Raw genomic sequence first — 26,181 nt, 5'->3', positions numbered from 1 at the left:
TGGCTATAGTCGAAGCGTAATCTACATTATCTACAACTGCATATTGTACTTTTTATTTACTTGTTTGGTTGTTATGTTCATCTATCCTCGTGTTGGGTATAAAAAAGAAAAGAAAATTGTGTTTCTGTAATTGTTCTACCTGGAACTAATATATATACTGCTCAAAAAAATAAAGGGAACACTAAAATAACACATCCTAGATCTGAATGAATGAAATATTCTTATTAAATACTTTTTTCTTTACATAGTTGAATGTGCTGACAACAAAATCACACAAAAATAATCAATGGAAATCAAATTTATCAACCCATGGAGGTCTGGATTTGGAGTCACACTCAAAATGAAAGTGGAAATCCACACTACAGGCTGATCCAACTTTGATGTAATGTCCTTAAAACAAGTCAAAATGAGGCTCAGTGGTGTGTGTGGCCTCCACGTGCCTGTATGACCACCTTACAACGCCTGGGCATGCTCCTGATGAGGTGGCGGATGGTCTCCTGAGGGATCTCCTCCCAGACCTGGACTAAAGCATCCGCCAACTCCTGGACAGTCTGTGGTGCAACGTGGGGTTGGTGGATGGAGCGAGACATGATGTCCCAGATGTGCTCAATTGGATTCAGGTCTGGGGAACGGGCGGGCCAGTCCATAGCATCAATGCCTTCCTCTTGCAGGAACTGCTGACACACTCCAGCCACATGAGGTCTAGCATTGTCTTGCATTAGGAGAAACCCAGGGCCAACCGCACCAGCATCTGGTCTCACAAGGGGTCTGAGGATCTCATCTCGGTACCTAATGGCAGTCAGGCTACCTCTGGCGAGCACATGGAGGGCTGTGCGGCCCCCCAAAGAAATGCCACCCCACACCATGACTGACCCACCGCCAAACCGGTCATGCTGGAGGATGTTGCAGGCAGCAGAACGTTCTCCATGGCGTCTCCAGACTCTGTCACGTCTGTCCCATGTGCTCAGTGTGAACATGCTTTCATCTGTGAAGAGCACAGGGCGCCAGTGGAGAATTTGCCAATCTTGGTGTTCTCTGGCAAATGCCAAACGTCCTGCACGGTGTTGGGCTGTAAGCACAACCCCCACCTGTGGACGTCGGGCCCTCATACCACCCTCATGGAGTCATGCACATTTGTGGCCTGCTCCTGCTCCTCCTTGCACAAAGGCGGAGGTAGCGGTCCTGCTGCTGGGTTGTTGCCCTCCTACGGCCTCCACATCTCCTGATGTACTGGCCTGTCTACTGGCAGCGCCTCCATGCTCTGGACACTACGCTGACAGACACAGAAAACCTTCTTGCCACAGCTCGCATTGATGTGCCATCCTGGATGAGCTGCACTACCTGAGCCACTTGTGTGGGTTGTAGACTCCGTCTCATGCTACCACTAGAGTGAAAGCACTGCCAGCATTCAAAAGTGACCAAAACATCAGCCAGGAAGCATAGGAACTGAGAAGTGGTCTGTGGTCACCACCTGCAGAACCACTCCTTTATTGGGGGTGTCTTGCTAATTGCCTATAATTTCCACCTGTTGTCTATTCCATTTGCACAACAGCATGTGAAATTTATTGTCAATCAGTGTTGCTTCCTAAGTGGACAGTTTGATTTCACAGAAGTGTGATTGACTTGGAGTTACATTGTGTTGTTTAAGTGTTCCCTTTATCTTTTTGAGCAATATATATATATATATAAAGAATGAATGATGGAGGCCACTGTGTTCTTGGGGACCTTCAACACTTCAAGAGTCCCATAGGGCTGCGCACAATTGGCCCAGCGTAGTCCGGGTTAGGGTTTGGCCGGGGTAGGCAGTCATTGTAAAAAATAATTTGTTCTTAACCGACTTGCCTAGTTCAATAAAATAAACACTGTAGAAGTGTTTTGGTACCCTCCCCCAGATCCGTGCCTCGACATAATCCTTTCATGGTGCTCTACGGACAAATGTGTCTGACTAATTGTATACATGTAGAAAACCGATAATTATTACATTTAGCTTCAAAACAGTAGTGCAACCGTAAAAAATGGTCTCACTTTGATGCATCCACACTGCCTGCACTGAAGTCTGTTGACGCAGACCGAGTGGACGCCGCCATTTTACCAGTTTGTGAATTTTTCCTTTCATGGAGATCTACAGACAATCCCGTCAACCTCATGGCTTGGTTTTTGCTCTGACATGCACTGTCAAATGTGTGACCTTATCTACACAGGTGTGTGCCTTTCCAAATCATGTCCAATCTCGAATTGACCACAGGTTGACAACAATCAAGTTGTAGAAACATCTCAAGGATGACCAATGGAAACAGGATGCACCTGAGCTCAATGTTGAGTCTCATAGCAAAGGGTCTGAATACTTATGTAAATAAGGTATTTCAGTTTTTTTTAAATAAAATGTGAAAACATTTACAAAACTTGTGTTTGCTTTGTCATGATTGGGTATTGTGAGTAGATTGATGAGGAAAATTCTTTATTTAATGAATTTTAGAATCAGGCTGTAATGTAACAAAACGAGGAAAAAGTCAAGGGGTCTACATACCTTTTTCCCATTCGGAAGGTATACCTTGTCAGTTGTACTACTGAATGCATTCAACTGAAATGTGTCTTCCACATTTAACCCAACCCCTCTGAATCAGAGAGGTGCGGGGCACTGCCATAATCGACATCCACGTCTTCGGCGCCCGGGGGTTCAGTGGGTTAACTGCTATGCTCAAGGGTAGATTTACATTTCTTTTTTTACCTTGTCAGCTCAGGGATTGGCCCAACGCTCTAACCACTAGGCTACCTGTAAGTATTAATATAAGTAGGCTGTGCAATGCAAAAGGGGAATACAACTATTCTAAAAGTATCTCAAGGTTCAATTCATAGAACTTTAAAACACTGGCAGTTCGTCTACTTCACCTCTTTAGTCTACTCTCTGATCACGCCAGATAGCCCAGTGAAGAAAACAAATGCTGGCAATAATGGTGTCAAACCATGCAAGTGTCAGTAGCATGAACCATCTACCTTCTCATTGAAACAGTTCTACTGCAACTTTTCATGCACAGTGGGAAGTTGGAATGAACAACTAACTTAGTTAGATAGAACCTGCTCTTACCATGATTAACAGATGTCCCAATCTTCTCCTCTTCTTCTTCATCTTTAATTTTGACATTCAGCTCCAGTGTTTGACTGCAGTCTTCCAGCTTCACTGATGCCATTTCTGGATCCTGCAGTGCAAACTGGGCTCCACTGTCACAATCAGGACCAGGTGACTGTAGGTTTGGACTCAGTGTGGAAGGAGAGAGGCAGGCTGGGTTTGTCCTCACTGTTGATATTACCGACCTCATACCTGAGTCGGCAAGTAGTAGAGGAGAAACGGACACAAAAGTTATTTTCTTGCCAGTTCTGGCACTTTCTTTATTCTCTATTAAATGTATGATATTTCTTCTTGTTCAGTTATCTAATTCAGTGCTGGACTTGAACTGAAATAGTTTCCGATACTCATTTTGGAGGCCGGTACTGTTTATATTTAGGTGCAGGAGCTCCAAAATACTTTTGAGCTAATACTTAACCTGTAGTAGATAAATGCATAAATGACCCAAAAAACATTTAGTACAAGTTTACAGTTAGTTTTTGGCAGCACCATGTACTATTTTCCTTAACCCTCTTCACGTTATTATTCCAATCAAAAAACAATTGTATTTCCGTTCACACCATAGTATCGTTTATAGACAGAAACCGAATGTGTCAATATTTTACACATTTAGAAACTGATAATCATTACATTTAGCTTCAAAACAGTAGTGCAACCTGAAAATTGTCTCTGCTGCACCCACACTGCCTGCACCGAAGTCCGTTGACGCAGACCGGATGGGCGCCGCCATTTTACCAGCTTGTGAATTTTTCCTTCCATGGACCTCGAAGGACAATTCCTTCGACCTCATGGCTTGGTTTTTGCTCTAACAAAGGGCTGGGCGACGTGGCAAAAATATCATACCATGGTATTTTTCACATTTTTGACGGTATTTTATGTTTTTGAATAATAAAAGTTCTACATTTGCTTTATGAGTAGTGCGTGACCCTAGGGTGGCAACACTTATATTCAAAAAAATGTTCAATGGGTCTTTCTCCATTCTGATTGTTTTATAGTGTTCAATTCAACTTCAACCTAAAATAATTTCCTGCACTCATTTGAGATAATTTACACACTGGGCAAAGATACTAGTACTTATTTTTAACCAAATGTTGCAATTGCAATTTAGATCAAAACACCAAGGTGATCTTTTGGAATCATGGAAATAGAATGATTATTCTAATTCTATAGTCTATAAAAAGTGGGCACTTCTACCTTCTCATTGAAACAGTTCATCATGAAACAGTTCTACTGCAACTTTTCATACACAGTGGGAAGTTGGAACGAAAAACACAAACTTAGAACCTGCTCTTACCATGAGAAACAGATTTTCCAATCTTCTCCTCCTCTTCTTCATCTTTAATGTTGACATTCAACTCCAGTGTTTGACTGCAGTCTTCCAGCTTCACTGATGCCATCTCTGGATCCTGCAGTGCAAACTGGGCTCCACTGTCACAATCAGGACCCAGTGACTGTAGGTTTGGACTCGGTGCAGAAGGAGAGAGGAGGGCTGGGTTTGTCCTCACTGTTGATGTTACCGGCCTCATACCTGAGTCGGCAAGTAGTAGAACAAGTAGTAGAACACCTTCTTTAACAGACACAAAAGTTATTTTCTTGGCAGTTCTGGCACCTTCTTTATTCTCTAAAAATATATTATATTTATTTTTGTTCAATTATCTAATTCAGTGCTTGACTTGGACTGAAATAGGTGCTGGTACTGTTTATATTTAGGTGCAGGAGCTCCACAATACTGTTGAGCTAATATTCTATAAAGAGGACCATGAGCTCAAACAGTAGAAATTTGAGGTGAACTCTTGTCCAAGTCAAGAACGGATCTCATTTCAATAGATCAGGTAGGTGAGCATTGACAACAAAACATTATTGCATTAACATTAAAACACAACGGACACACAACGTTAAGATCACTTAATATATAGATTTCCTAAATTCACATAAAATGACTCAAAAACCATGAAGTACAAGGTTAGTTTGTTTCAGGCAGCACTATGTATTATTTTCCTGAAGAACCGCGTCTTCGTTGTTTCAATCAAAAAACAGTAGTATTTCCGTTCACACCATACTCAAATGTATAGATAAAGATAGAAACAACTACATGTGTCTGAATATTAGTACACATGTCGAAAACCAACAAGCATTACATTCAGCTTCAAAACAGTAGCGCAACCGTAAAATGGTCTGCACCCACACTGCCTGCACTTTAGTCCAAAAACCCACCTGTCTCTCATGGCTTCGCTCGCCCCTGGATGTACCACCTGCCAGTACCTGAGCCAGAGAGTCGCTGAGCTGGAGGGGAGAGTATCTGTCTTGCGCCAGATCAAGGAGGACGAAGAACTCCTGGACTCCATGGTTATACAAACCACCTCCAAAATCGACGACGTCACCTGCCCCTGGCTCGGCACCTCCACTTCTGGGGAGCCTGTAACTGTGAAACTCCATTCGGTTCCCTTAAATGAGCCATGGCCCAGACTAGGAGCTAAACCGAAGGGCCTGGTCTGTTCCACCCCTTCTACTCCGCCTCAGGATGCCTGGATTGCTGTCCGGGGAGGAAAGCACTCCAGGAAACGGAATCCATCAAATGTTTCGGAGGTGCTACAATTGGGGAGGAGATTCAAGGTCCTGGAAGACCTGGAAGTGCATTCCAATCATACTGTACAGGGTCCCTCCGCTTCATCTCTACTGCTGCCATCTCACTCTCAGGTGGAAGTGCCCAAGCACACTCATCTGCGCTCCTTGCCTGCCACTAGGTCGTCAGTCTCAGCTGCTAGCCCCCCTCAACCTGCTAGGAGGCAGATCACCCGGGAGAGGCCCCGTCATTTACCCAATAAACCCATCTGTAGTCCTTCCGTTCTCGTGGTGGGTTCATCCATGGTCCGAAACGTTTCAATCCGGAAAGCTGAGACCTTCTGCTACCCTGGCGCTAGGATCTCTGACCTAGATTCCATGCTACCGCTACTTATTAGCAAGCACTCCGCCGCTTCAACTGTCATTGTCCATGTTGGGTCAAATGACATTAAACTCCAGCAGTCAGAGAAATTGAGAGACGATTTTAAAACATTGTTAAATACGCTGTTGGAATCTGGGAAGCAGTGTGTTGTTTCCGGTCCATTTCCATCCCCACGCTACACGGATATGGTTTTTAGTCGTATACGCCAATTACACACCTGGCTTAAGGGATACTGCTGCACGATGAGAATTCCTTTTGTGGATAACTTTGCAGCTTTTACAGACCGACCAGGTCTATTTCTTCGGGACAATTTACATCTTAACAGGTATGGCTCCAGCATCCTCTCCACCAACATGTCTCTTACTCTTGCCTCATGTAGAGCCTTTGATACCTGACGTTGTGTATTCTCGGGGGTTGACTTTTGGGATTGTACGCTCCCCTATCAGACTGTGTTCAATGCTCCTCTCCCAGTTTCATTAATTAGTTCCTCAATTGCAAATATGGAACAAACTACAGTTAACAACCCTTCTGCAATTCCTAGTTTATTGTCCAATCACCGTATTGCGAATACTACTCACATGCAGAGAGGTATTGTTAGTAGTAATCTTGTCCCCATAAAATTGAGCTCTGTCAATAGCTCGAAAATGGTTTATTGCTCATCTAGTGCAGCTTCAGGTGCTACCTTGGATACTCCATCTGATATGAATTCCCGTAGCAATGGTATTGGAATAATTCATTTGAATGCTAGAAGCCTGATCCAAAAGTTGGACTTTATTGAAATTTTGGTCTCACAATCAAATGTTGACGTTCTGATTGTATCTGAATCGTGGCTGTGTGATTCTGTGCCAGATTCAGATGTTCAGTTGATTGGATACAATATTTATAGAACTGATAGAGTTGGTAGAGGTGGTGGTATTGCGATTTATGTTAAATGCTGCTTAAATGTTTCTGTGTCCATATCAACCTCTGTCTCAAAGCAATATGAATGTCTAGTTTTAAACGTGGTACTTGGTAATAATGCTCATTTAACTCTAGCAGGGGTATATCGCCCCCCCTCAGCTCCTCCTTGTACTCTATGCAAATTATCTGATATACTGTCTAATTATGCAAACTCTGAATTACTGATTTTGGGAGATTTTAACCTGGATTGGCTCTCACCAGTATCCGATAAATTAAAAGGCATTTGTACTGAGCTAAATCTAACTCAGCTGATAACTAAACCAACCCGTCCCAACTTTAAGAACCCAGTAAAATCCACTCTACTAGACATTATTCTAACAAATACCCCCCATAAATACACAGCCAGTGGGGTTTTTGCAAATGATATCAGTGACCACTGCCCTATTGCTTGTATTAGAGATACCAGGCTGAAACACTCTGATCCCTGTATAATCTCTAAGAGAAATTATAAACATTTCTCACAGCAAGCTTTTATCCTTGACTTATATCACTCTGAGCTTTTATCCACTTGCTGCTTTCTGGACCCGGTTTTAGCCCTTGCTTTTTTCTCTTCTATTGTTACCTCTATGTCTGATAAACATGCCCCGCTTAAGAATCACAGAGTAAGAAACCGAACCAGTTCTTGGTTCTCTCCTGAATTGTCAGGTCTTTTCCTGCAAAAGAATCGGGCCTGGGCATTGGCGAGGAAAACAGGTACTCCAGCTGATTGGCTGTTTTTTAGGCAATTGAGAAATAAATGTACTGCAGCTGTCAAAAAGGCAAAATCAAATTACTTCCTTAATGCTATGACAGATTCTGCAGGAGATCCTGCAAAATTCTGGAAAACCGTTAATTCACTGAAACGGGGGAATTCTGCTGTTTCTCTTCCTAAGCAAATTACCTCAGACTTCTGTATTCTAACTGAAAAAAATGATATTTGTGATGCTTTTAATAAGCATTTCATCTCTGCTGGTTTTTTATTTGAAAGGAAAAGTGGACTTTGTGGTACTGGCCAGTTAGTTGATTTTTCGTCTTGCTTTTCAACCGTTACTCTGAAAAATGGTAACCCTGTTTTTAGTTTCCAGAAAATAACTGAAGCAGAGGTTCTAATTGCCCTGTGTGCCATTGATACTAAGAAATCCTTAGGCGCTGACAATTTAGACCCGTACTTACTTAAGTGTGCTGCACCTATTTTTGCTGGTCCAGTAACACACATTTTTAATCTAACATTAAGCACAGGAAATATCCCTAAGGTGTGGAAAGCAGCTTTTGTTCTGCCATTACATAAGGGAGGTGACGGTAGTGATTTGGATAACTATCGATCCATCTCTAGGCTCCCTTGTCTGGTAAAGATTCTAGAATCTATAGTCAACAAACAGTTACAATCTTTTCTTTCTGCTAACAGTATTCTTAGTACCAATCAATCTGGTTTTAGATCTAAACACAGTACCACATCGGCCACTATGCTTGTTGTAAATGATATTGCAAATGCCTTAGACGATAGAAAGCACTGTGCTGCGTTGTTTGTAGATTTGTCAAAAGCTTTTGACACTGTAGACCATGCTATCCTTTTGAGTAAGCTGTCATCTATAGGACTGGGCACTGATGCCTGCCGATGGTTTTATGACTATCTTAAAGATAGAACTCAAGCCGTCATGGTCGATGGGGTCAAGTCTGACCCCTTACAGTTACTTAAAGGGGTCCCTCAGGGTTCAATAATTGGCCCACTATTGTTCTCACTTTATATAAACAACATTGGTGATGATGTCAGATATTGTAAATTCCATTTATATGCAGATGACACAGTTATGTACTCTATTGCTCCAACAGCGGACCAAGCTTTAATGCAGTTGGAGTCTGATTTTAGGATACTACAGGGGTCTCTTTTACAGCTTAAACTTGTTTTAAACGCTAAGAAAACAAATGTCATGTTTTTTTCTAGGTCTAAACTCCCAGTTAGAAACACGTTTGTAATCACTAGCTTGGATGGTACTCAAATCAATAAGGTCTCTGCATATAAATACTTAGGGGTATGGTTAGATGATAGGCTTTCTTTTAAAAAACATGTTACTGAATTGGGAAAAAAGCTCAAATTCAAGATAGGATTCCTTTACAGAAACAGGGCTTGTCTGTCCTCTGTAAATAGGAAAAAAATTGTGCAGGCTACTTTTATGTCCGTTTTAGATTATGGTGATATTATCTATATGCATGCATCGGCAAACACATTAAAACCACTGGATGCTATTTACCATTGTGCACTCAGGTTTATCACGGGTGATAGTTACAGAACTCATCACTGTATCCTATATCAACATGTGGGTTGGGTCTCTCTATCTGTGAGGCGAGAGCAACATGCTCTCTTGTTTATTTATAAAGCACTTCTTTTAAAACTACCTCCATATATATCATCATTAATTTCCACAAGATGTACTAATTTTAAAACCAGATCACAGATGTGGATTACATTAGAGACTCCTGCGGTCTCCACAGAGTTGGGTAGGACTGCCTTCAGTTCCTTTGCACCTTATTTATGGAACAAACTGCAGATCCAACTTAAGTTAGACACTCTGGTGTCCCTTGCCCATTTTAAAATGTTTATGGAGGATCAATATGATGTTGTCTGTGATTGTTTCTGTTGAATTGTGTATGTTTTGAAATGTTCTTGTCTGTATGTCTAAAACTGTACATGTCAACATGTTTACACAGGGCACAGCCGTAAAAGAGATCTAGGTCTCAGTCTGTTTTCCCTGTTAAAATAAAGATTTAAAAAAAAAAAAAAAAGTCCGTTGACCCAGTCCGAGGCGGCGCCGCCATTTTACCAGCGTGTGAATTTTACACAAAACCGATAACATGCAGCTCAGAAATCTCAAATAAATGGATTCTTTATGAAAATTAACATGAGCAGAATATGTACATCCACTAAGACAAACCCAACGTCTCTAGTTACGTGACTTGTAAAATAGTATAACGTCACCACGTTCTTCACTCGGTTTGACACAAAAATATCACATCAAACCTTTACCAAACGTGATAATAATTTAATGGATTTGTTACCTAGCATGGAATGACATGTTTTTTCGAAATTAGAAAATGTAAACGTGCTATTACGTACCTGTAGTAATAAAGGGAAACGGGCACAAAAGATACCTTCTTGACTGCACAGTTCTGGCGCTTTTTTTATTCTGAAGAATGGTGTGCGCCTGTCGGGAACTTCCTGTTCCCCCACTAACACCGTCCGTGCATTGCGGGATCCTTGGGCTGGCCCTACCCTGTTACATGAGAAGGGGGTAGCTGCTGCTGCTGCTCCCAAATGTATTACTTGGGTCTCGGGACGATTGGGGCTACTCTCTGGCAGATGATTAAACGGGCGTCTGTATATAATTAACATTTCATTATTTATTTGTTCATATTTTTTCATTGTTTCTGTGATTTAAAAAAATACAATTAACATTTAAATTAAATAATTTTAGAGCCCGGTTTAAGTTGTATTTGACTATTTTGATACTTTGTACATGGCAACGGATAAGCATTAACGCAGCAGTCGCAGTGCGAACTGCATTGCTACAGATGCTAGTTCGATGCCAGTGCCGGCCGTGACCAGGAGACCCATGAGGCGACGCACAATTGGCCCAGCGTCGTCTGAGTTAGGGGAGGGTTTGGCCGGCCAGGATGTCCTTGTCCCATACAGCATTTCCTCTGACGTTATTTTGGAGGGGTATAATTTGTATGCATACAATGTATAATAGTAATATTTAAAATTACTGTCTGGTAATTTTGTAAACATTTATTTCAATTTGCATCTGGCCGCTTCTGGGGGGATTCTGGTAAGATGCCAGCAAAGCTGGCTCAATTCCGGTAGATGGAAACAGCCTGATGTACTTGGGCCGATTCTTGGCAGTCATTAATTCTGATTCCGGGCCGAGTCAATCAGTTCCGGCCCACCGGAAGAGGGCCGCTTCTGGGCCTATTCCTCATTGCGAAGTTGCTATATATTGGCAGGAACTGGATCGATCCAGACCACCCCAAACAGGCTCAATGGGTGACATGTCTAGTGAGTATGCAGACCATGGAAGAATTGGGACATTTTCAGCTTCCAGGGATTGTGTACAGATCCTTCGGTGGATGAATGGCAGGACGATGGGCCTCGGGATCTTGTCATGGTATCTCTGTGCATTCAAATTACCATTGATAAAATACAATTGCGTTCGTTGTCTCCCATACCATAACCCAATGCTAACATGGAGTACTTTGTGGACAACAGCAAACCGCTCCCGACACAACACCCTACACGTGGTCTGTAATTGAGAGGCTTGTTGGGCATACCGCTAAATTCTCAAAAACAACTTGGAGGCAGCTTATGGTAGAGAAATGAACATTAAATTATCTGGTAGCAGCTATGGTGCACATTCCTGCAGTCAGCATGCCAATTGCATGCTCTCTCAAAACTTGAGACATCTGTTGCATTGGGTTGTGTGACATAACTGCACATTTTAGTGGCATTTTTCGTTTTATATTTGTTAGGGATCCCCATTAGCTGCTGCCAAGGCAGCACCTTCTCAGCTACTCTTGTCCCCAGCACAAGGTGCACCTGTGTAATGATGATCATGCAATTTAATCAGCTTCTTGATATGCCACACCTGTCAGGTGGGCGGATTATCTTGGCAAAGGAGAAATGCTCACTAATAGGGATGTAAACAAATTTGTGCACAACATTTGAGAGAAATAAGCTTTGTGTGTGTATGGAACATTTATGGGATCAAACATGGGACACTTTACATGTCGCGTTTATATTTTTGTTCAGTACATACGGTATAAAAAATAAATAATACAAACTAAAATCAGCCTGCTTTTCTGTTCTAATCAGGTTCTTACACAGGCTCAGAAGGATCCTCTAAGGCTGGAACATTTTCTGGCGACAGTAGTCTGTGAAGTCTTGGAGGCCCAAAAACTTCTCAGCTGTAGATATAATTATGTCCAGGAAGCTTGGCCCCAGTGATGTACTGGGCCGTTCGCACTACCCTCTGTAGTGCCTTGCGGTCGGAGGCCGAGCATTGCCATAACAGGCAATGATGCAATAGGTTTTGTCATGCCTGCTTCACGGCTGTCTTGGTGTGCTTGGACCATGTTAGTTTGTTGGTGATATGGACACCAAGGAACTTGAAGCTCTCAACCTGCTCCACTGCAGCCCCGTCGATGAGAATGGGGGCGTGCTCGGTCCTCTTTTTCCTGTAGTCCACAATCATCTCCTTTGTCTTGATCACGTAGCATTTTCTTCACAATAAGTGTATCCAGATCACTTGATTGACGTACAACATTTGCAACTGGTTGCGTTGCATCCACCACCATATCTTCTTCAGAACTGTGGCTCCTTGCCCCTCTTCACTGCCTCCACATGGCAGATTTGCTGAACAGTCCTGATCCTTGACACCTCAACCTCTTTCACCCTAACAGGGCACTCAGGGAATTCGGGAATATGATCCCTACCACAGTTGCAACATTTTACATTCAAACTCTTCAATGCCCCTCAAAAATGAAATGCTAATTAGCTGCTAATGTAGCGTTGTTCATCTCCGCGTCTACTGCTTCATAGTAATGTAAGTTATGTAAATTACTTGAATATGGCTTATTGTGAGGTCAATAACTATGTGCAATGAAACCTTGTTTTCATTCAAACCAATTATAGCCGTAGCTCTAGTTTTCCTCATCTTCAGGTTCTCAAACTGAACAGGACATCAGTAGTCCGCGTGCACAGATATTTATATATAAAGTCTATTTATCTCAAATCAATGTCACGTGGTTAATCAAAATTATATCTAAAATAAAATTACACCAATCTAAAAGTAACTTCTATTGCCATTGCCAAAACTAGCTTACATAAAGCTAACAAATAAAAACAATCGCAGCCTGCAGGTAGAAAATATCCTGATGAAATAAATATCATATGAATCAAATTGGCTACACATGGCCTGTCTGCAAGAAACTTGAAACATTGTATCAACTATTAATTTGGTCTGGCCTGTGCTAGCAAACTTGCAACATTGTATAAAATATTTTGGGCTCTCAGTTTCCCATGACAGCGAGCTCCAGACAGACAGACATAGGGATATTTTGCGCAAAGGATAAGAAGTAATTAGGTAGGCCTGTTTTATGACGTTTCCACCGGATCAGAGCATGACAGTTTTGGTGGTTATCAAAAGGGAGAGAGCTGGACATTTTCAAATAGGCTACGTTGAGAAACTATTATCATTCTCAATGGATGTAGAAACAGACTTCACATACTTGCTGTTTGAGCTGAACATTTTTATATTTGAGAAACTCCACAGTGACGGTGAGTTAAGACAATCAGAAATAGTATCAGATCCCCAAATGGGCACATTTATAGGCCTACATTTACACAGAGGCCAGCTAGCCTATAGGACTACTTCAATGAGTAATCAGGTGTGTGTCCTTACTCAACATTGACAGGAGCACTCTAAACAAAACACAATGAATAAATTGACAACTCCTAAATGGAATGAAATACACCAAAACTTCGTGTAGCCTAAGTTATACGCTCTGCAAACAATGTGTCCACTCCTACAATGACAATGGTAAGACTGTAATAATAATGTATTGAATGCATTACCGTAACCAAACAAACATTGTAGATTAGAAATGATGTTGATAGTGGTGTGCCATTCCCTCCGCAATGGACGAGTCCACTCAGACAGACAATGGATTAGTCCACTCAGACAGCCGTGAATCAGACAGATGGCTCATGTGCCATACATTTTTATATATATACTGTATATATATATTTGCCACTGCTTGACTAAAAAAAGCTTGGTTGAACAACAGCCTATCTAGTAGTAATACATTTGAAACGGACACAGAAGTTGTCGTCTCGACTGCACAATTCTGGCGTATCCTTTATTCTGAAGAATGATGCGCGCCTGCGCGGAACTTCCTGTTCCCCCACGACCAGTTTCTAAACCCAGAGACGCAACAACGCGAGACTTCAAAGAACGCCTGCGAAGCGGACCAAGCCGGGGTTTGAGAAGTCAATGAGAGAAGTGAACAATTCTGATACTTTTGCAGCGTTTAATTAACTTCTTATGGCTGGGGGTAGTATTGAGTAGCTTGGATGAATAAGGTGCCCAGAGTAAACTGCCTGCTACTCAGGCCCAGTTGCAAAAATACGATCCAAAATAGATTTGGATAGAAAACACTCTGAAGTTTCTAAAACTGTTTGAATGATGTCTGTGAGTATAACAGAACTCATATGGCAGGCAAAAACCTGAGAAAAAATCCAACCAGGAAGTGGGAAATCTGAGGTTTGTAGTTTTTCAACTCGTTGCCTATCCAAGATACAGTGGAAATGTGGTCATATTGCACGTCATAAGGCTTACACTAGATGTCAACAGTCTTTAGAACCTTGTTTGATGCTTCTACTGTGAAGGAGGAGGGAATGGGAGCTGATTGAGTCAGGGGTCTGCCAGAGTGGCATGAGCTGATCACGCGCGCTCATGTGAGAGCGACCTGCGTTCCATCGCATTTCTACAGACAAAGGAATTCTCCGGTTGGAACATTATTGAAGATTTATGATAAAAACATCCTAAAGATTGATTCTATACTTCGTTTGACATGTTTCTACGAACTGTAATATGACTTTTCATCTGAACTTTCGCCTGGACTTGCCCGCGCCTCGTGAGTTTGGATTGTGTACTAAACGCGCAAACAAAAAGGAGGTATTTGGACATAAATGATGGACTTTATCGAACCAATCAAACATTTATTGTGGAACTTGGATTCCTGGGAGTGCATTCCGATGATCATCAAAGGTAAGTGAATATTTATAATGCTATTTCTGACTTCTGTTGACTCCACAACATGGCGGATATCTGTATGACTTGTTTTGTTGTCTGAGCGCTGTACTCAGATTATTGCATGATGTGCTTTTTCGGTAAAGCTTTTTTGAAATCTGACACAGCGGTTGCATTAAGGAGAAGTGGATCTAAAATTCCATGCATAACACTTGTATCTTTTAGCAATGTTTATTATGAGTATTTCTGTAAATTGATGTGGCTCTCTGCAAAATCCCCGGATGTTCTGGAACTACTGAACATAACGCGCCAATGTAAACTGAGATTTTTGGATATAAATATGAACTTTATCTAACAAAACATGCATGTATTGTGTAACATGAAGTCCTATGAGTGTCATCTGATGAAGATCATCAAAGGTTAGTGATTAATTTTATCTCTATTTCTGCTTTTTGTGACTCCTCTCTTTAGCTGGAAAAATGGCTGTGTTTTTCTGTGACTAGGTACTGACCTAACATAATCAGATGGTGTGCTTTCGTCGTAAAGCCTTTTTGAAATCGGACACTGTGGTGGGATTAACAACAAGTTTATCTTTAAAATGTGGTAAAATACTTGTATGTTTGACGAATTTTAATTATGAGATTTCTGTTGTTTGAATTTGGCGCCTTGCACTTTCACTGGCTGTTGTCATATCGATCCCGTTAACGGGATCTCAGCCATAAGAAGTTTTAATGGGGATCCTAATAAATACCAACAAGATTCCGTCGGCACACACTTGGCTACATGGCCATTATTTTATACATTTCATAACTGTAGTTGCTGATTCACAATAGCTCACACTGCATATCATATATATCCTAGCATCACAGGTAGCCTAGTGTTTAGAGCGTTCGGCCAGTAGCTGAAAAGTTGCAGGCTCGAATCCCCGAGCTGACAAGGAAAAAATCTGTCGTTCTGCCCCTGAACAATGCAGTTAACCCACTGTTCCTTAGTAGGCCGTCATTGAGGTAAAGGTTAAAAGAAAATCACATGAGTAGCCAGACCGAGGTGAAGTTGGTTTTATATTCAGACATTTATTCGCCAAATATCATTTAAAACTTTATAAATCAATTACTAATTCACCGTTGGTCACAGAAACATCAAACTATGTATGATTTATTCTATTAATGTCTGGTATACTTTTACAACCTTTGCTTTGAGTAGGAATTCCCGTTTTGATTTGACAGAAATACATAAAATCTCAAATATTGCATTTAAAGATGAAGAAATCAATAACTAATTCAGTGATTGTCTCAGAAAAAAGTGAGAATATGCATTTATTTAAAATAACTTAAAATAAATGTTAATTTCAAGTGCAATTTGTTCTATATGAAGTTAGACAATGTTTACATAAGTTGTACAATGTTTACAATATTAAATTGTATTTCAAATCAATGTTTGCATTTTTAGGGCAACAGTTCCACATTTTAAAGTAGTTACAAGGAACAACAGTCATTTATTTATACGTCTCTAATTTAAAAGCAAAAAGGCCCCTTCCAATCATTTTCTGTTTTGGCTTTGTTGAAGTCCTTCTTTGTCATCCCCAGACAAGCTAAATGGAACCATCTCTGGCACACAGAGCGTTCTATCTGCAGTATTAAAAACATAAAACAGGGTTATGTTGATTTACATGTAAATAACAGTTCTGGAATACCCAAATTCTGTTACATGTTTTTGTAATTAGGAACAATTTCAAATTGAAATGGATTTTTGTTCAATTGCTAAATTAACTTTAAAGGACATGCATTTGACCAGAACCCTGACAGAAGCACACATAACTGAGGGGCTAATCATCGTTGAGTATTCAGGCAATATAAATCGTGTAGTAATAAAGACATACGTTTGCAAAAAAACGTATTTGTTGATAAAAAAGGTATCACATATCAATGTTGTAATATCAAACATTACTAGAATGACATCTAATAGATTTGATATATTTCTATCAATCAAAACTGGAATTTGTATTCAAAAAAAAGGTTGTAAAAATATGCAAGACATTTATAGAATAAATCATATCTAGTTTGATGATTCTGTGACAAAGGGTGAATTAGTTATTGATTTAAACAGCTTTACATTGCATTTAAGATTTTATATATTTCCATCAAATCAAAACTGGATTTTTTAAAATTCAAAACGAAGGTTGTAAAAGTATGCTAGACATTTAAAGTATAAACCATATCTATTTTTATATGTCTGTGACAATCAATGAATTAGTTACAGATTTTTACAATGATTAATGGCTTTTCGCAAATGTCTGCTGAATGTCTGTTGAATGTCCGAATGTGTGAATATAAAAGCAACTTTACCTCGGTAGTAGGCAGATTATCTTCTTCAAACAACGGTACAACTGATTGACTTTCTTCCTTCTTTCCATCTACTACACGGTTTAGTGCTCCAACCACTCGTGGAATCTTCTGCTCAAGACGATGAACCTCAATATATAACAAAACCCCAGATATAACACCCTTTTATTGCTGCCCTGCTCCGAAAAACACAATGCTTTCTCCTTCAGCTCTTCTGAGACGCATGAAATCAAAACAAAACCACTACTGGTCACTCTGACTGACTACCTTTCCTAATGCCTCCTTCACCATCTTCCTGGCCTCAAATTGTCTCCCAAAAATACATAATTGTTCATGAATCGCGCTCCAAAAGAAATCTCTGTTCGTTTACAATATCACAACAGAATGTATTACAATGTATAACCGTCATGCCTCAAAACTGGGAGAAAGAAGCGAGTCATTCACTCGCCATTTGTTCCTAAAGACGTAACACAACGACACGCGGATAATTGTAAGCGTCAACATTTGTGAAAACATTTGTAATTTGATAAGGTTGTTATATTAATGATCGGTTTCCGTTAATGTCGCAAACTATTATTTCTCTAGGCCAACATAAGAAACTCTGCCTGGATACTTGCATGCTAGCTAACATTAACACTAACTTAGCTGCTCTAGCCTACTATGGTCATGTCCCTCTGGCCTGGATAAACAAAGCAGCAATGTTGTGTATTGTATATTTTCATAGCTGAATCAGAATTAGTTAGGTAACTTAGAGGAATAAGATGTTTTATTTACTTTATACTTGTCATTAGAATGTCTTCTTTTGGACTATACTGTTGGCAGTTGCATTTTCCTATCTCCTTTCGGGAAAAGTCACTTGGGGCCCAGAGAGGGGAGAGGTCAGGCTTGTCTTTTACATGTCTGGTAATAGGCAGAATATCAGAAAGGGAGAATTCAAGTTTGAACATTGTCTTCATTTTGAATATATCTGTGAAACCATGTGAAGGGCTCCACAATGTCTGTACTCCAGTCACTCCCTCCTTTTCCCATTGGGGGGGAGAGGAGTATGGCAGTGTCTGGAAGCATTGTATTACCCCTCTGATGTTGCATGAATCTTGAGATAGTATATGACCTAGAGGCTCACTCCCCCCAGGGAGCTTGTCCAGGGGTGGGGTGTATTTGAGATGGGAGTATCTAAAGTAGACAATTGATATATGCCATTGGATGAGGTAATGTTTTGGTAATATGAAGTACCAAGAACGAGAAGTAGAACCTCGTCTAAGAGACCAAACTGAACGATAATTTATAGCTAATGCTATCTGGCTATGGGATAATCCTCTTTCAAGTAAAAGGCCCTTTGTGAAGTTCCTGAGATCTGTGGTTCGTCATGTGAGTTGAGAGGGGTGTATCTTGGCTATAAAAGATACTAAGTATTCTTTTGTAAGCACTCTCAGAGAATTCATTTATAGACACTGAATTGATCTGAGAGTCAAAGGGCTATGGTGAAACTCATTTAATTAAAGATGGAGTTTAAAATATAACTGACTTGTGTGTGGTTTGTAAACTCATCATTTAGTAATACAGGAAATTACCACGACAATATACAGTATTTAACTAAAAACAGTTTATTTCATTTTATTATACACATGAGAAAAAAGTGGCTGCCCAGCATGAATTCATGTACAAACGTTATTTTTCATTACATTCTTGTCATTTAGCAGATGTTTTTATCCAGAGAGACTTACAGGACAAATAAGACACAATGACAGATTTTTCACCTAGTCGGCTCGGGATTCAAACTAGCGACCTTTCAGTTACTGGCCCAACACTCTTAACCGCTAGGCTACCTGCCGCCAGATCAATTAACTTCAATACAGTTATTCAAATACATTCATCATCAATGACTGAAATAATGAATCTAGTATTAAAAGACAAATTAATAAACACAAGTAGTCGATTCATAGCCTGTTTATCATTAAACAAAATTGTTTAGTAATATAAAATAATCCACCCAAACTAATGCTGAAAACTGATCACCACAACATCTTTATCTTATATACACTGAGTGCACAAAACATTAGGAACGCCTTCCTAATATTGAGTTATACCTCCTTTTGTCCTCAGAACAGCCTCAATTAGTCGGGGTATGGACTCTCCAAGGTGTTGAGAACGTTCCACATGGATGCTGGCCCATGTTGACTCCAATGCTTCCCACAATTGTGTCAAGTTGGCTGGGAGTGGATCTCTACTCCGAATAGCTTGATCCATCTCCTCCCACAGATGCACAATTGGATTGAGATCTGGTGACTCGGCAGGCCACTGCATTAAGCTGAATTCCCTGTCATGTTCTTGGAATCAGTTCTGGACAAGCCTTGTGGCATAATCCTGCTGAAAAAAATCTATTTGCAGATGGATACACTGCCACCATGAAGGGATGCACCTGATTGGCAATGATTTTTACACAAACGTTCCTCCACTTTTATCAAGGGGCCCAATATGTGGCATGAAAACACACCATCATACCACCACCACCAGCCTGCAATGTTGTACTCGTGGTTTCCTCCCATCAGCGTGAAACAGCAGGAACAGGGATTCATCAGACCAGGCAATGTTTTTTAAATTCTCCAGTGTTTTCATTCCTTAGCCCACTGCAACTGCAGTATCTTGTTTTCTACTGAAAGCTAATGGTGATCCAAAATAAATACAACAACAACTACATCATTAAGGATTATAGTTTTCACCTGGGTTCACCTGGTCAGTCTATGTCATGAAAAGAGCAGGTGTCCTTAATGTTTTGTAAAATCAGTGTATGTTGTGTCTACCAGCTCATTACCAGAGAAAACTGCAGAGGGAATCAGTACCACCCAGTCACCCATCAGAATCTATTGTGAGGCGCCTCACAGAGGATATTCAACCGTAAGGTAATCTCAATATCTTTACAGTAGAAGCTAAAAAAAACACACCAGAGAGAATAAAGTAGACGGCACACGTCAAACGTTTGATTTATGACCCTATGTCCGGATGCCGTGTGCATGCCCATATTTGGGCATCCGGTCAGGGCATCCTGGCGGGAAGTGATCACGTGGTTATGCCCATATATGGGCATCTTGTTCCTGTTCTCACGCCTTAGAGTGAGTGCGACAATATTTATATAATGCCTTTGAAGTTGTCATGATGATTGATGTCTAGGGACCTCTTTGAACTGGGGAGATGAACATTTCAAAGAGTATGGCCCCCCACCCCCTGTTTTATTGACCTTAGGGTTGTTGTCTATGAAACACGAATGTCCTGGGGTATTGGGGTTGGCAGACACCTTATAAATAAAACCCAGAACAAGACATGCGGCCCCAGAACACTAAACAAGATTTTAAAAAATAAACCCTGAACATTAAACAGAAAATTATGTCTCCTAGGCCAATTCTCAGGATGCTATGCGTCTCGTGTCAGGAAGCCAGTGACAAAAGCCTCGAGGAAGTTCTGTGTGAAGCCCCAGAATGTTTTAACCTCTAATTCCTCCCAAACCCGGATCCGGGAGCACCCCCATCAGTAAAAAAGCTGACTAGCATAGCCTAGCATAGCGTCACAAGTAAATACTAGCATCTAAATATCATTAAATCACAAGTCCAAGACACCAGATGAAAGATACACATCTTGTGAATCCAGCCATCATTTCTGATTTTTAAAATGTTTTACAGGGAAGACACAATATGTAAATCTATTAGCTAACCACGTTAGCAAAAGACAACACTTTTTTTACTCCACCAGTTTTTTACTCCCTCAGTAGCTATCACAAATTCGACCAAATAAAGATATAAATAGCCACTAACCAAGAAACAACTTCATCAGATGACAGTCCTATAACAGATTTATTGTATAGCATATGTTTTGTTAGAAAAATGTGCATATTTCAGGTATAAATCATAGTTTACCATTGCAGCCACCATCACAACTCTCACCAAAGCGACTAGAATAACTACAGAGAGCAACGTGTATTACCTAATTACTCATCATAAAACATTTCTTAAAAATACACAGCGTACAGCAATTGAAAGACACAGATCTTGTGAATCCAGACAATATTTCAGATTTTCTAAGTGTTTTACAGCGAAAACACAATATAGCGTTGTATTAGCTTACCACAATAGCAAACATCACAACAGCATTGATTCAAGCCAAACATAGCGATAACGTATAAACCACCAAAAGATATACATTTTTTCACTAACCATCTCAGAATTCTTCAGATGACAATCCTATAACATCATATTACACAATGCATATAGAGTTTGTTCGAAAATGTGCATATTTAGCGGCACAAATCGTGGTTATACAATGTGATTAGTGGCCAAAACTTAAAGCAATCTGTCCGGCGCCATCTTGGAGAGGCACCTATTCTAATCGAAAACTATTCATAAACTTGACTAAAAAATACAAGTTGGACAGCAAATGAAAGATAAATTAGTTCTTAATGCAATCGCTGTGTTAAATTTTTAAAATTAACGTTACTGCGCAATACAGCGTGCGCTAAAGCGAGACCGCACCATAATTCATGGCGGAATTATTATTTGACATTTGTCAACATAAGTATGAATTAACAGCATAAAGACTGCTTACTATTAGCTGAGCTTCCATCAGAATCTTGGGCAAGGTGTCCTTTCTCCAGAACAATCGTCTTTGGGTTGAAAGATGTCCTCTTGTCCGGTCGAAATAGCCGCTAACGTTAGCCACCCACTGGAGAGGTGTCCAACTCGTGAAAGCGCATCACAAAGAAATCCAGGAAAATCGCAATAAACTGCTATAAACTGCTATAAGTCGGTTTAAATTAACTACCTTATGATGTCTTTAACAACTATAACGAATAAAAACATGACCGGAGATACAGAACTGCTAAAACGAAAGCTTTGCAGGAGGCGATTGTGATGTCCCTGATGCGCCAGGCGCCCAGTTGAAAAGAACGGTACTTCCGTTCCACGGTCTTATATAGGGTCCCAGATTGCGCAATCCACTCCATTCAAATTCTCCCCGCTTACTGACATCTAGAGGAAGACGTATGCAGTGCATGTAGCCCGATGGCTTACACGGGGACTTATAAACTGACCCCAGAACAGGGACCTCGATTTCTGAAATCTCACTCCCTGACAGGAAATGTGCTGCAGAATGAGTTCTGTTTCACTCAGAGAAATAATTTAAACGGTTTTAGAAACTAGAGAGTGTTTTCTATCCAATAGTAATAATAATATGCATATTGTACGAGCAGGAATTGAGTACGAGGCAGTTTAATTTGGGAACGAAATTATTACAGAGTGCAAATAGCACCCCCTATTGCCAAGAGGTTTAAAGGAGTTTTGGGTACGAGTGAGGGACATATGTCTTACATATTCCAACCGGAGGATTCTACGGTTAAGATATTCACAGACAGTGGCCCCAAACCCCTTTATCAGGCAAAACCTGGGAGTTTTTCTCCTGCTCTGCGGATGAGAGAATGGCTTAAGATTAGGCTAGCGCTCTGTAAAATTGAACAGGCCCTGAGTGGTACAACTGTGCCCGGATATGCACTGGAAGAACAGGTCTGCGGACGCAATGATCTGAAGGCCCTAAGAATCGCTTCAATGGCCTATAGCCCTGACTCCAAAGTGACAATTTTAGCATGTGAACAATTTGATAGTGCAAATGCGACAAAGTCTGTCAGTTCTCATGTATCTTCCAAAGCATGCATGGATGTCAACTTTTCTATGCCAGTGTTTAGCTTTAAATGGATTGATTATCCCATATTCATAACCCTTATGAATAAGCTGGACAGTCTTTCCCAAAATCGTGAACAATTACGGCGCTGGCCGCATCTATCCTTGAGACATACCCAGGATCTACATGCCCGACGGATTATCTACCCATGGAGTGAAAACTTACGGAGCTTTGATGGTGCGTGCAAGAGAGCCAGGCATGGCGATGGTGAATTGGATACGGATAATGGTCAGGGCTAACCAGGCCCTTTATCTGTAAGAAAGGCATAGTAAAAAGGTGTAATTAATTATGACATGCTTTAAACTGTGTGTAATTTACCCAATGGCGAAGCAGATCTTGAACAATTTATCGCCCTGCTAGAACGACTTGTTCGTCGAGCTTGTAGTGCAAATAATACGTCAACCCCAGGGTGGTGGGGGTCAGAGACGGAAGCTAGATAGCCTAATGCAATCAGAAATGATAAGCAATAAAAGGGCCTACCACATAAACGTTCACAATCCTGGTAATAAGCTATGCTTTGCAATAGGTCAACACCACCTCTGTATGCTGAATTATTGAAGACAATAAAAATCAAGTTTGTTGAAGGAATACCTGAATCTCTGTCTGATGATGAACTTCTCCCTCCTCATAAAAACAATCTGCTGGTTTTGGACGATATGCTATTTGCAGGTAGCAAATATACTCATCATAGAAACCTGTCCGTGCTTTACTTGGTGCAGAATGTGTTTCACCAAGGTAAAAATAGCCGTACCATTAGCTTGAACGCCAATTACATGGTTTTGTTCAAAAATCCTAGAGACAAACTGCAAATTAGCACTCTAGCTCAGCAGATGTACCCGGGAAGGAAATCCTACTTGATGGAGAGCTATGAGGACGCTATCAAGAACGGAAGGCCATCTTGGGTCGCTGTTTTTCAGATCTGATATTATCCCTATGTGAGATTGCTTTGAATCTTCTCAAACGATGCATTCCACTCACCCTGACCCAATTGAAAAAATTAAAGAGACAAAAGACCGCGATCAAACGCTTTGCCAATAAAAGGGCCAGTCTTCAAAAGAAAAGACATAGCATACAACAGTCAGGGGTTCACATATGCTTGACTTGCTTAAAAGTACCACGGCTGCCCACAAGGTTGCTGATGACAGAAGACCTCCCGGTTGGCGTCAGTTTCTTAAGGCCCTGGAAATCCTCAACATTCCCCTCTCGGGTGTACCCAACTATAAGCTACGTCAACAGATTCAAGCTTTAAAACAAAAACCTTCAACGAGATACAGCACCCCTAAAGATGCCCCAACAACCCCGCCCCCATATGAAAAGGATGATTATAACTCATTTACCCCCCTGAACGTCTCAGGACCATTTCCTAATCCCAATCTCTCTGGGTGGTTAGACTTTTGAATGACTTTTGAATGACTATGATTAAATTCAATACATTTTATTTGAAAAAATAAGCAATTTAACATTTGTGGCATTCTTGAAACATTTGACGTGAGCATACGCCTTGATTACACGGTCTTAAAGGACACACATTTGAACACTTTTGATATTTTCTAACAAAACAAGCTACAACGTTATCATTACTTCTTAAATCATCCTTATAAAGACACATAACATCTTCAAAAGAAACTCCCCGGGCTCTTTGGCATAGGTAAAATACGCAGTGTTGACCGCATGTAGTGGAAAGGTTATCTTGCACTTGTTTGATGCTGTACTAGATCTTTGATCCGTTTTTGGTCAAAAATTCTTTAATAGATTTGGGGAAATGCAAAAAACAGGGGGGGAAAGCCGTAGGAATCAAAAAAAGTTTAGATTTTTCTTCCTCCTTCCTCTTCTAATGTCATAGCGAGCCAATGTTCACCCGGCATGTGTTTAGGATGGGTATTGACAATAAACAATGCAGGCCGCTCCGGCCATTTCTCAATAGGTAATTAATCACAAGCCAACACTCCACAAAATTGTTTTCCAATCAATCGGCTCATGAGCCCTTCCAACTCTTGGGTATTCATGTCTTTGCTCAACAATCCTTAATAATAATCCACTAAGACCTGTCTTCGGGCATTCACTTCCAAGATTGAATCAGAGCATGCATAAACAATCAAGGTAACTGTACAGGCTAAAGGTGTACGGAAACGTATTACCAGCCTGAGGTTACCTTGGGACACCACAGACAGATTTCCTGAGGTGTCATCATCAGGTGATAAATTGAAAGCATACAATGTGTAACCCTCTGCAAAATCATTTCTGTCAATAGGTAAAGAGAGATCTTTTAGATACCGCCCTGTAGCCAGGAATAGATTGTAAAATTCTCGCACAGATATCCGGTTATTAAATTGCTGTTGGAAAGCCTTAGCAGGGACCTGACGTCCTTCCTGACAGAGAGCTACATACTCTGCATTGAAGTGTTGAAAAGTAAAGTTTTTTAAATCTAAGCTGCCCGTATTAGAGGCGTGATCAACCAGACCTATAACCACGTATCGAGGTAAAGGGCCTAGAAATAGGTTTTCTTGACTGCAGATTCTACTGCCCACAGGTATGCTAAAGGTTTTCATGGTAATTCTTTGGAGAGGGTAAAGGGCATTTCCTTTCATCAAAGCCTGTGAGTGACCCAGACGAACTGCCGGAGATAGACACTTTTTTAATAAAAAGCGTTGCCCCCAACACTTTTAAACTAAAGTCCCCGTCCTGGGCAGACATCAGGCAAAACTCATCCTTGGCCCTGGTTAATTTTACCTTTAAATCAACCGAATTTAAGAGTAAACGTTCTTGAAAGAAAATGTCAGAGTGTATAGGCCCTAGCAAATGAAACTCTCGAGATTCGGTGCAGTAGCCAGCGCGTGCCTCCAGTCCTTTGTTTGCACCAGTGGGAGGGTCTGTCGATTCCATAGAGCCTCCTGCAGTATCCTTGCTAAACAGCCCGGCGCTGAATTGTGTCTTGAGAGTGTCTTCGGAGTAGTTGAGAAAACACTCCATGATGGCCCTATGAGGGTATGTGGTACTGCTTTGACTGATTAGGCGTTCACCCAAAGTCACATCCACTTGGGAGAAGATGATTACCCACTGGGTAATTAATGAGACTCACTTTGGCATCGCCTGCAATATTAGGGCCATCTCTTTTAATCACTTTTAGACGCAAATGCACCAAGGTGTTGTTGAAGTCCAGATAGTTGTCACCGTGGCCTGGTATGAAAAATTCGTATTTGTAAGTTCTCTCCTGGTATGAAAAATTCTATATGACAATGAATTCTATTGTCGGTAATGGCAGAGAGTGGGGCTATCTCCACATAACTGGACCTCTCTATTGAATGTTGG

The 26,181-nt window shown here is 40.8% G+C and overlaps 2 protein-coding genes across 3 annotated transcripts in view; both read right to left on the bottom strand.

Moving 5' to 3' along the window:
* Positions 1–10,634, bottom strand: part of LOC139533047 (zinc finger protein 436-like) — a 175,541-nt gene extending 164,907 nt beyond the window's left edge. Inside the window, exons 1-3 of one of the 2 annotated variants that reach the window (XM_071331247.1) lie at positions 10,120–10,634; positions 4,419–4,652; positions 3,086–3,319 (exon numbers count right to left, since the gene is read on the bottom strand). In XM_071331247.1, coding sequence (XP_071187348.1) covers positions 3,086–3,319; positions 4,419–4,650 — 466 coding nt within the window. In that variant the 5' untranslated portion in view covers positions 4,651–4,652; positions 10,120–10,634. The remainder of the gene's footprint in view (positions 1–3,085; positions 3,320–4,418; positions 4,653–10,119) is intronic. The other variant, XM_071331248.1, reaches the window with a different exon arrangement.
* LOC139533076 (zinc finger protein 135-like) overlaps positions 1–26,181 on the bottom strand; it is a 302,249-nt gene that overhangs the window by 120,246 nt on the left and 155,822 nt on the right. The window lies entirely within an intron of this gene.

The sequence above is a fragment of the Salvelinus alpinus genome, chromosome 10 (assembly GCF_045679555.1).
Source record: "Salvelinus alpinus chromosome 10, SLU_Salpinus.1, whole genome shotgun sequence".
Classification (NCBI taxonomy): domain Eukaryota; kingdom Metazoa; phylum Chordata; class Actinopteri; order Salmoniformes; family Salmonidae; genus Salvelinus; species Salvelinus alpinus.
This window is presented reverse-complemented; position numbering and strand designations above follow the sequence as displayed.